The sequence below is a fragment of the Haplochromis burtoni genome, unplaced genomic scaffold (genome assembly GCF_018398535.1).
Source record: "Haplochromis burtoni strain Fernald_Lab_line unplaced genomic scaffold, NCSU_Asbu1 Contig_561, whole genome shotgun sequence".
NCBI classification, from domain to species: Eukaryota; Metazoa; Chordata; class Actinopteri; order Cichliformes; family Cichlidae; genus Haplochromis; species Haplochromis burtoni.
In genome coordinates this window covers 289,147-301,063 of record NW_024582922.1, presented here as the reverse complement: position 1 = coordinate 301,063, position 11,917 = coordinate 289,147, and the positions used below count along the sequence as shown (strand labels likewise).

General features: G+C 46.1%; 2 protein-coding genes across 4 annotated transcripts in view; both read left to right on the top strand.

The window, feature by feature from the left end:
- Positions 1–517: 517 nt before the first annotated feature.
- Positions 518–3,085, top strand: LOC102295878 (early growth response protein 1). Its single transcript, XM_005950804.3, has 2 exons — positions 518–791; positions 926–3,085. The coding sequence occupies exons 1-2, from the start codon at positions 665–667 to the stop codon at positions 2,098–2,100; spliced, it is 1,302 nt and encodes a 433-aa protein (XP_005950866.3). The 5' UTR covers positions 518–664; the 3' UTR covers positions 2,101–3,085.
- Positions 3,086–6,390: 3,305 nt separating this feature from the next.
- LOC102295575 (F-box only protein 41) overlaps positions 6,391–11,917 on the top strand; it is a 13,268-nt gene continuing 7,741 nt past the window's right edge. The window contains exons 1-5 of one of the 3 annotated variants that reach the window (XM_042214424.1): positions 7,817–8,496; positions 8,666–8,675; positions 8,709–8,837; positions 10,191–10,712; positions 10,794–10,873. In XM_042214424.1, coding sequence (XP_042070358.1) covers positions 8,372–8,496; positions 8,666–8,675; positions 8,709–8,837; positions 10,191–10,712; positions 10,794–10,873 — 866 coding nt within the window. In that variant the 5' untranslated portion in view covers positions 7,817–8,371. Of the gene's footprint in view, positions 6,869–7,816; positions 8,497–8,665; positions 8,838–10,190; positions 10,713–10,793; positions 10,874–11,917 lie in introns of those variants that run through there. The other 2 variants (XM_042214425.1, XM_042214426.1) reach the window with 2 other exon arrangements.

Genomic DNA, 11,917 nt, shown 5'->3' with positions numbered 1-11,917 from the left:
GGCTGTGCAGGAATGTCACTAACATGTAATCATGCCACCCTCTCTCTTTATCGCTCTCCGTGTTTCCTCTGGGTGTCTCTCGACCCTTCTGCAGCACTGCGGACTGTGTTTACCTGCAGGTCTGAGCAGAGCAGCAGCCTCTTTGTCCTCAAAACAAACTTCACTGACACCGGTCACAGCCTCAGTCTCCCCGCGAGGCCAAATGCTCCTAACTTGGAACTCCAGGTTCAAAAACAGCCCGCTCCTCTCCTCCTCCATCTCCTCCTCTGCTTGTGTAACTCCTGTCTTGCCGCAGTGGAGGAAACCCCTCTCTCCTCTAGCTCTACGTCGCTCTGCCGCCTGTCCTTTTAAGGCATGGGGGATACCCGCCGTCACGGCCGGATGCTGCCCATATTTGGGCAGCTACGAAGCGTCGCGGCGGGGGGAATCCCTCGCGCCGGTGTCGACCAATAAGGCCCGGACGGGAGTTACCTAGGAGACGGAGAGTATAAAAGCGCAGGGAGCCCAGCATCCTCAGCATCTTCAGCATCCTCAGCCTCAGAGCGTGGACTAACCGACCCGCTCCGGATTAACCGCCGGATTATCGTTTTTAAAGGGAATCCCGGCAGCACGAGCCCAGCAGCTTTACGTTTTTACTGGATTTTTGTTTGTGATTCGTGTAAAAATGCTTCTGGAACGCGAGGACAGCTTCATGTCGGAGTTTGAGGACGCGTGCAGCGCCTGGGTGGACAGTGTGGGCTCGAGCCTCAGCGACCCCGCAGACTCGGACGTGGGATCACCTTTCTGCCAAGGTGAGTGTGATAGAGCAGCTGTGCCAGATGTTTGCACCTGTGACTGATGTGTGACGAGGAGGCTGCCCGCTGATTATGCAATGACAGTAACGCCCCCTCTCTCCCTCCCTCTCTCTCTCTCTCTCTCTCTCCAGTTTTCTCTCCGGGCACCGACGCCTCTGACTCAGATTTCTTCTCCGACTTCAGCGACTGCTCCTCGGACACGCTCTCGCCCTCCCTCGGCTACACCGGCAGCTTTTTCGCGGAGCCGGAGGCGGCACCGGCGGGACTGAGCAGCACCGCGGACGCGATCCTCAACATGATCACAGAGATCGTGGGAATCTGCACAGAGATGGAGCAGCAGCAGCAGCAGCAGCCCGCCACCAACACCATCACCTCCACCACCTCTGCAGCCTCCAGCTTCGCCCCAGCACCTGTCCTGGACCTCCCTCCACCCCTGCCTGCCGCCCAGCAGCTGCCCTCCACCTCCGCTTCCCTGCCAGCTGTGGTCAAGAGCGAGTTTGTGGCTTCCAGTTGCAGCAGCGGGTGTGAGCCGCTCTCCACAGCCGGAAACGACGCGCTGTACCCTTCCAGCGCGGACTCGCTTCTGCCGCTGTCAGCTCTGGAGCAACAGGTAGATGTGGCGGATCTAATCGACTCGCTGCTGAGCGCTGACGCCGCACAGGGAGACCTAAAGCCCTTATGCGAGGTGAAGCAGGAGCCGCTGGGGCTGGAGGACTGGCTGAAGAGCCTGTCCGCCGCTCCCGTTACCGGGGGAGATTCCGGCAGCTACGTCATCAACAGACCGCCGATAAAGACGGAGCTCGTGCAGAGCGGGAGCGACCTCCACTGCGCCCCCTCCTCCCTCCCCTCAACCCTCGACTCCCAGCTGCTCTCCTCCCTCCTGCAGGGCGTGTTCCCGATAGTCAACATCGGCGGCGTGCACGCGGCAGCAGCCCCCAAGCTGTCGCGCGGAGGCAGGCGAGCCCCCGCGAAGGGGGGGCCGAAGGCGAAGCCGTTCCCGTGCTCCGTGCAGGGCTGCGAGCGCCGCTTCTCGCGCTCCGACGAGCTCAACAGGCACGTGCGCATCCACACGGGACAGAAGCCGTTCCAGTGCACCATCTGCGCGCGCAGCTTCAGCCGCAGCGACCACCTGACCACGCACACTCGCACGCACACCGGAGAGAAGCCCTTCTCCTGCGACGTGTGCGGAAAGAGGTTCGCGCGCAGCGACGAGAGAAAAAGGCACGGGCGCGTGCATGTCAAGCAGCAGCTGCGCGCACAGATGATGGCCGCCTACTCCCTGGCCCTGAACGCGCCTGGCGTCTAAAAGCAAAGAACAACAGCAGACGAGCTCGCTCAGAGCTTCAGGATTTGAACCGTCGACCGGAAAGCGTCCGAGACACCTTTCCACATAACGTCACATCGTGGACGATTTTGGCTGGACCCGAAAGAGGAGGAGGACGTGCCAGGCGTTTACAGGTGTTCGGGGGACTACCAAGTGCACGTTTTGGTTCCTCTCAGGGCGCATGCGCAAGCGCGGTCCTGCAGCTGGACTGTGAGCAGGGCCGCACAGGAGAGGGCTGTACCGCAGGTGCCACTGACGTGTTTCCTGTCTGCGCCCGCCTGCCTGCTTACTGTGGTGGACTGTTAAAGGAGCAGTCCGCTGCCCGCTGGGAGGTTTCTCCTGTAAAATACCAACCTGTGACTTTTCTGCATGAGGACGTGAAGAAATGTAGACGTCAGAATGTCGTGCTTTGTTTTGACTGCTATTTTTATGTGAACATCTTTATATTCGAGGAGTTCTATGTTTGTAAGATAGCTCTATTTTTCTAGATGGCTCGTCTACCTCTTCGTGTTTACAATCAGATTGTATATATTTCTAAAGATGAATGTGCTGCGATGTCACTCTTTCTTTTCTATGAGACTGATTATGAAACCAACGGTCGCGTCTTTGGACGCTGACTGAACTTTATATTACTGCGGGTGCAGGTCTGAGCTGCACCGGTGCATCGTGTTGTTTGTACTGTGACGGTGGAAAAAAAAACTGAACACATACCAGCTCAGTGAGAGCTGAGCTCCAAGTAGCACACATGGTTGTGCAGGTTTACTGTTCCCTCGTTCTGCATGGAGGCTGCTGTCGCTGTCAATAAACAAACAAACAAAGAGTGAGCGTGTCCGACTAATTCTTCTGCTGCTTCATAACACAGGTCTAATTTATATGGGTCTGTACGGGGGGGGTTCAGGCTCTCTTCACTCAGAGGTGATATGAGGGGGCACTCTGTGTTTTTCTTTGATTTCCACCCACTCACCAGGGCAGACACCCCTGATCTCAACCTCAACTTCTTTAATTATATTTAATCATTACTCATTTAAAAAGGAGGTTGAGTTTCAGCCCGGTCCTCTTATGTTTAACAGGCAGTTGTTTCTCCGTTGTTCTGCTGTATCAGCATTTTTAAGTGTTATTAGCACAGACCTTCCCAAAGTGTGGGGCCCGCCCCCTAGGGGGGACGCAGAGCCATGGCATGGGGGGGCGCGGTATGAAAAAGAAAAAAAAACAAAACTCTTGGACACTGCTAGCACGGGGCTCCCACAGAAATGCAAAGCAGGAGGTGAAGCATTGCTGAATATGTTTCCAAACAAACTATCTTCCAAGCCAAAGACTAGAAAATCTGCTGAAGCATATCTTCTCTTTGGTTTCACCTGCACAAGCGCCGAGGTAGGTCTCCCCTGCGGGATTGGTTTTCCCTTCGTTGGGAGCAGTGCTGGGCTTTTTATATCACGGACAAACAGTATCCCACATTATTGATTTTTAGTTCACAAACACTTGTTGTAACGACTAACTCCTGACATTTTGGAGACGTTAGCTCTTTATACAGTAAAGTTACAGCTGGATACAAATAACATCAGGCTGATCCTGCCACGATTTGTCACCCCGGTTCAAATCATGGACAAACAGTATCCCACAGCTGTTTATATTTTTAAACCCATTTTGCACAGAGAGGCATTTTTTTGAAAAATGTATTGATAGCAATGTTGAATATTATTACACAGAAAAAAACCCCAACTACATGTAAAATAATCGCACAGTGATGCCTCTGCCTCTGTAAATGGAGAGACAGTAACTGCGTGTAAAACCTGAGGATAGTCAGATTAACAGTAACAGTATTTCGTCTCTCTCTGCCATTCTGCAATTCATCTCATGTAAACAATAAGTGGCGCACAGCGTGACGTGAAAAGAGGCACATACCAGACGAACTCTGTATTCCTCGTCCACACGTAAACCACAAAAAAGGAGTTTTAAAAAATCGCAGTTTTCGGTGATTTGAAACGCCGTTTACGTGTGGACGAAACAGCTGCGTTTTCACAAATACCCGTGTAGGTGTGGACGTAGCGTAAAAGAGTTAGTAGTTTATTTTATTACTACCTGTCATTTATTGCTGGTTACTTGTATTTGCTTAATTGTTTACTAAATATTTGAGGTGTGAAATAAACTTGTGGTGTGGAGCAAAATATGGGTGTGTGTGGTTGGAGGATGTGTTAGTGCGTGTGTGCGCGCGGGGGGGGGGGGGGGGGGCAACATTTTTCTGTAAAACAAAGGGGGGCCCAGCAAAAAAAAGTTCGGGAACCACTGTATTAGCAGCCACTTAATACGATTAAGTCCACAATTCACACCAATTAAATGGTAATTGTTGGGTCTGTCTAGCACAGGCCCACCGCTGGAACGAGACAATTTAAAAACACAGCAAAAGCATTGAACACCAAGTAGGCAAAGTTCTTCGTGTTACTCATGCATGAGGGAGACCTGCCTGGAGCCAAGTGTCGTTCCACCACTTGACCTCCGTCAGACTCTCAGCCAGGTTCCCCATAGCACTCCTTTTATTGTGGTTACATGAATATGCATAGGGTCATTAACATATGACGTCTACATACAAACAAAGAGTACCTTGCCTGTGTGTGTGTGTGTGTGTGGGGGGGGGGGGGGGGGGGGGCAGAGTGTGACCCCATAAACGACTTCCCTTAACCTGCTGGTCTGGAAAATCCAACAGTTCATGTCAAGTTTGCAGACTATTAAGGATCAAACCTCTACCAATCTAAAATTAATTATAAAACTCTAAGCATATATAAGTAGATATTTCTAAGCATAAATGACAATCAACAATACAAAACCTAACAGTAATTATTATACCAACTTATCACCTTCATCTTCCTCATGACTTATCTATGCATCATCACTTCAGTCGTTCTCGGGTTTCTCCAGATTTCTCTGTTTTCCGTGCATCAACAGGTTTCTGTTGCCAACACTTTTTTGAACAGTGAAGGTCATGTTGCTATGGGAACAGCAGTTTTACCCAGTCTTATTCTCTCTCCCACACACACAGACACACAGACACACACACACACACACATACACACACACACCAGACACACACACAACACACACACACACACACACACACACACACACGCACACATACACACACACACACTCATTTTCATATCTTCGTGAGGACATCTCATTGACATAATGCTTTCCCTAGTCGCTTACCCTAACCATCAAAAATGAATACCTAAGCCTAACCCTCAGCCTAAACCTAAACATAACCAAATTGTAACCCTGATACTAAAACCAGACGTGTTTGGAAACACACGTTTGCTTTCAGAGATCTTTGGCCTCCACTGCAAACTAAATAGGATAAAAGCTTTTCCTGAAGGCCGCAGGATTCTGGCGCCCTCCAGTGGCCACCACATTATCACAGAAGGAGAAAAAAATAATACACTCATGCACAAAAGAATGTGTCACAAAAAATGCCTTTTACACAGATTGCAAAACAGAGACCACCTAATATCCACAAACTTGTAGTCTTGCTGTCGTTCTGTGGTCATATAGACTGTACAGGGAGCCATCTCATGATGAAATTTCAACATGATTACAGATTACAGAACAAAACTTCACACGGAGGAGTTTCAGTGATTCAAACATCTTCATCCAGCAGGACTGTTCTGTGTTTGACATCCTAATCAGTTAATCAGTTCCACTGGGAAAACAGATCTCTTAATTGATTCTTTCTGCTTGTGGTGGGTTAAAGGTCAGACACTCTGTAGAGGAACTGGCTGGTGGCTGGAGTTATTACAGTGAAATCTGGGTAGTGATGATGATGATGATGATGATGGCAGGCTGCTGCTTATGTATAAAACACAGACATTTATTTCCAGTCTTATTAAAAGCGGCACGAAGCCCATTCTGTCATTTCTGTGGTATGAAAAGTTCCCCCGGACAAACAGAAACACCAGCAGTGTCACTCTGGGAGAATAAAACTTGTCGGTGAAACCAAATATACTCATAAAATAAACACTGTGTCACTGCACTCCTTCTACGTTACACAAATGACTTTAATTATTAAGGATGCTTTGAGCTGGAAGACTGAAACATTCCCATGATGCTTGAAGTTGTTTTTTTTCTTCCTCTATGGAGAGATGTTTTGGAGTACACGTGTCTCCTTGGTTACAGGGGTGAAGAAGTGAACTGATTCTCAGTTGAAAAAAAAAAGTGGTCTGAACGCCGTGAGAAGGACACAGTTTTCGTGACTTCCAAAGACACACTGAAGCCCGCGCAGTGGATGTGTGTTAATGAATATCAAACTATCTACAGATCGCCTCGCGCGCGTCGCCGTGTTCATGCTTTTATGTCCAATTCAGTCTAATCTGAACGATAAAAACACAAATGTGTGAAACCAGAGAGCCTTGGCAATCATGGCCCACATCACGCGTTCTCTACGTCAGCAACTGCACGCACACACGCACACACACAGACACGCACACATTCGCTCCGTGTGCAATGCTGCTGCTGCACGATAAAACGTGGTCGGTACCGGGATGATGGACCATCGATCCGAGGGGAACTGGGAAGAACTGGGAAGAACCGGGAAACCATGGCAACGGGATTTTGGGGTTGAGTGACGCAGGCGGTCGATAAGGGTGGGTTCAGGTAGCGCGAGGACCAGACATCCGTGGATCGATTGTCACAGGTACAGGTGAACCGGGCGCTCGCGCGTGTGTGTGGCAGCACAGAAGCTGTCATCAGTCTCGATATTTCGGTAAGAACCCGAAGAGCAGCTCGTTCTCCTCACAGCTGCAGGCAGATGTTCGAATAATCTATCAGTTTCTGTCTGTGTGGCTCAACTTTTACGTTCTTTTACGTAATAAAAGCTGTAATGTAAGCTGCACTCTAACAGCTGGACACAGAGTGGGCGGGCTGATTAATCAGTGAAACCCTGTTCAGTGTTCATACTTTCTGCTGCAGGTCATTCGACAGTCTTTTCTTTGATTTGTGCTCAGGTCTCATTTTTTTCAATTCATGAATTAAAGTTTTCTCGTGTCACAAATCAAACTTTTCCAAAATAGTTCTGACCAATCTGTCATTTGTTAGTGTTGACTTTTTTTTTCTAAAAGCTTTGATTTTACATCATTGTTAGTTTTTTTATGTTTACATTTTATAATGATACATTATAGCAACATTTTCTTTATATTTTTCACGTTTTTTAAAAAATATATTTACATTTTATATTTTTTTCATCACAGAACTAATTTTACTTAATTTCTTATTTTGACCTTTCTTTGTAATGTATTATTTTATTTATATTTTAATTAATTAGACTGTTTTGCTTACCTTTTCACTTATTAGGTTAAACGTTTTAAGTTTTAATTGTCCAATTTTGACATTTTTGTGTCATAATTTGACTCTTTAGAATAGAATAGCCTTTATTGTCATTGTACAGAGTACAACGAAATTGGAGTGCCACTCCCTTGGTGCAAGATTCAATAATAAATATAAATGTAAAATATAAAAACTAAAATAAAACAATCACAAGTACTCAAACAATAGTAAGTACGATATATACAGGATAGCAGCATTAAGATAATGACAGTATGAATAGCAGCATAATTAGTTGCATAATTTAGACTTTTTATGTCAAAATATCTCAAAATTCTAAGTTTCTTAGTGGTTAGTTCTTAAATGTATACTTTTCTTTCAGTTTCAGTTTTCATTTAAAAATGTTGCTGTATGTTTAAAGCTTTAATTTTTCTGATCACTTTTACTTTTTATCTCATGATTTTGATTTGGCGACTCAAACATTTTGGTTTGTTAAGCTGGTGTTGGTCTGAGTGACATAAATTTAATCATCAAAGGCCTCCACACCAATTTGTTTGGGAGTGAAAGGACATTCAGTAACTGCATAACTCCCTTAAAACAAATGTAAAAACTGAACTGTGAACAAATCCTCCTCTGTGGCACAGAGCATATTTACTCTATATTTGTGCTGCTTAAGCACAAATATGCTCTTCTTCTATATTTGTATAAGCTCTCAGGCGAGTCACTGTAATGCAGCAGCCCCTCGCTGTAGTCCTTACCAAATAAAAACTCCTGAATGAAACATGGTGGGCATGGAAAGAGGAAGAGGAGGCTGAAGTAGGCGAACACAGAGACTCCACGCCCCAGACGTTTCTTTCTTCCTGCTCATCCATGCGTGCTTAAATTCCTCTGCACGGTTCGGAGCAGCGGCGTGAAAGATTGCTGCCTCACAGAAACAAACACACACATGCGCCCCACTAACATCAGACCCAGCAGCTCGCCACAGGACACGCATGTGACGCTCCAGCATGGATCCGGCTTATCCGTGAAGAATAAATCAAACACACGTGTTCTGCTGTCTTTAATGTTCAGGTCTGAGCCTCGTTACATCTTCATCTGCATAGAATCAATTATGTAGAGCTCACACGCACTCTGACCCAGTTTTCACTCCGGATTACTCTGTGTGTTTCTTCTTCTACTCTTACTATCTCTGTTGCAGTCTCTTTGTTTTTCTCTAATGAGCTCATATCTTTTCTTCCAGGTCTGCTGCTTCCTCGTGAATCATGTCTTCCTCCTCGTCCTCCTCCTCTTCCACGGAGCTGCCCTACTTCTGTCCTCGTTGCGGTGATGGGTTTCGGTTCTCATCTGTAGCTGAGCTCCGGGCGCACCTGGTCAGCCGACACACCTACGAGACCCTGCTGGTGCTCTCCCAGGTAACCAAGCAAATGATCATTTTCACGACTGGTTAACTGCTAAAGTACTTTTGTTGTGGAAGATTTCATGATATGTGACAAACTAAAGAGATTTGAGTTTACTGTCATGTGGAACAAAGAAATAATGTGTCCTCCCAGAGGCCACATCGTGGAAACGATTGCAATTTGGACACATAATAATGGATCTGATTGGGAAATCTGTCTGACATCACCCGGTGAATACGGAATATGGATGGAAAGCAGCTATATGGAGCTACAGAGACTCATTAGTTACTCTACATTAAAACAAACTGATGTTGTCTGTTTCATTTTTCAGCCTCTCAGATTTAAGATTTTCTGTTTGACACCTGCTGGTAATGAAGCTAGCCAACAATACATGACTTTGGTAGCTTTAATTTCCTAGCAAACATGGTTGAATTCCCAACATAATCTGCCTGGTCATAACTGATCATGCTAGGACTGCAAAAATAAACCATAGATCGATGGATGTTCGTGCTGTTTGCACACAGAAGTGAGGTCGTGTCAGACCTTAGAAAGGGAGAAAAACTGACCAGATTATTGCAACGAAGAAAATAAGTGGCTGTGTCTGACAGTTAATCTGGTTAGTGCATGGTTTGTGAATAGAAACAAACACAGGCTTTTATTTTTATTTTTCTAAATAATTAAGACTCTTAAACTGTTTAGATTTATGTGAATTCTGTCAAGCATCACCTCTCTGATCCTCATGTCAGCATCATAAACTCAGGGATGTAGCTAATATTGTGAGTTTGTGACACCCATGAAATTTATACCAGTGTTATTCGTTTCTTCTCCTTCATTTTATTGAGAATATTTTAGTTCTTTGCATTCTAAAAGCGGTGCAGGACACATTTGAAGACAGTGAGACAGTAGGAGTGGCAGGTGGGTGGAACCACATTAGGGTTTGGCTTTACCCCCCCCCCCTTATTTAGAGTTATGATAGACAGGTAGAGGAAGATAGAGGAAGTCAGACGGGAGTCTCTGTGGACTCTGATGTTTGCAGATGACACTGTGTTCTATAGTTTGAGCAGGGAGAGGTGGAGGTATGCTCTGGAGAGGAAAAGATGGTGAAGGTGAGTCAACCATCCAAAGCAATAGACAGTGCACAAGAGCGATGAGGAAGAGAGTGCAGGTAGGGTGGAGTGGGGGGAGAGTGTCAGGGGCAATTTGTGAATGAACGATAGCAGCAAGAGTGAAAGGAAGATTTACAGGATCGTTTGGAGACCATTGAGATGATCCAGATCTTCCACCTGTAACTAATTAATTTTTTTTTAATGTGACCAGACCTTGAACTGCGTTACCAGTGCCAGTATTAACTTTGTCTTAATGTTTCAGGCTCGGGTCAGAAGCTCCAGAACCAGTTCTCTCCTCCCACTCCCTAGCCCAGCTGTATCCCAAAGTCAGAGCACTTCTCTGGACATGGAACATCAAAGCCTGCCCCTGCCACTGGCCTGCTTGGATCTCGCCTCATCATCTGCCTCCGTCCAACTGCTCAGGGACATGTTCGGTGCTTCAGATTGCCCTCTGCCTTCCTCTACGGTACATTCAGAAGGCCCCTCCACTGCTCTGGCCCTTCCTGGATCTGTGGATCTTTTTGCTGGGAAGAACCTTGGAGAGGTGAGGGTCCAGCTAGGCTTGGTGGAGATTGGGCTGGAAGAGCGACTGGGGCTCGGGCTGGATCATAAAATCGCCCGGACTTTCGCGGAGGTTGAGGAGAGGGTGAACCGACGCATGGCCCAACTGAAAGTGGAGCTACAGAGGAGAGAGATGGAGCTACAGCGGGCGAGGCGAGACAAGGAACGACTCAGGAGTGAGAAACAGGAAGTGGAAGAGAAAGCAGCCTACCTGTCCCGACAGGTGGGTGGGGCTTTAAGCAATGTTTTAAACACGATTTTGAAGTCGCTGTATATTCACTGTTCTATTTTTGTATTCCTGCAGGTCTCAGCTGCCATGGAGATGATGGAGAAATTAAAGAAAGATCTTACAGGGAAAGAGAAGGAGCTGAGCAAACGACAACAGTCAGTATCTGGACGTTTAGTGGATAAAACTGAGTTTTCAGGATTTATTTTCCCTCTTTTTATGGAACAAACATTTTTAGATGAAAGTTTTCTTCATTGCACCATTGTTGTTATTCATTTATGATCAGCCACTTTTCTATGTTCTATGGACTAGTCATCACAATAACAATGGTAAAAAGTTTAACATGTTCAAGTATTTATTTTAAATAGTGTACATTTTTTAACTTGTTCTGTAAATAGACAAGGTTGAAAAGACTAAACAGCAGTTTAGGGCTGCAGTTCCCCTATTGTCCACTTGGGGCAGGGTGTAAAAGTAAACGAGTGCCCATAGACTTCCATGTTAAATTTTCCAACTTTACAGCAGAAATAAACATGTCTGCAGCCTGCTACAAAACCAGTTTCTGTTGGGTGTTTTAATTTGTTTATATCACACCTTTTTTATTTTGTATGAAGGACTAAAGTTTGGAGTCCCTTTCCGATTTATCACCAATAAAATGACCTAGACATCCATAAATTCTTCTGAAAATTATAGAAAAAAAACCACTTTTTCTTAGTGTAGCGCTTACCTAAATCTTACCGAGCTTTAAAGTTTCCTCTAGTACTACACTCATCCAGTAATAGATCTCCAAGCACTGCAGGCAGCAACTGCTGAGGTTGTTTTTGGCTAACTTTACTCAGCCCTCAGTGGCAAACTTGAACTCTGGTGTAGAATGTAAGGCAAGTATGTGGAGGTGATTGGGGTCAGATTTAAATACCAAGTAGGAAGTGCTTTGGGCATTAAAATCTTTTGCACTCGTATCCTCTGGCAGCAGTAGATGCAGTGTGGCAGAATTTGTCGTGTGGTCAGTTTTTGTTTGTGGAAAATGAAACACTAATAGCAGAAGCAAACAGCATGTAATGTAATATCATGGAACTACAGCGCGCTGAGCACAGAAACACGGTGCACAGGCAGAGGACACGTCATGTTTAATCTGCCTCGCTCTGTGTTTCTCTCTGTCTCTCTCTAACACACACACACACACACACACACACACACACACACAC

Excerpts from the sequence above, each read along its gene's own strand:
- LOC102295878 (XM_005950804.3), top strand. The coding sequence starts at position 665 with ATGCTTCTGGAACGCGAGGACAGCTTCATGTCGGAGTTTGAGGACGCG. Across the intron at positions 792-925 it reads GGGATCACCTTTCTGCCAAG|TTTTCTCTCCGGGCACCGAC; the intron begins GTGAGTGTGATA and ends CTCTCTCTCCAG.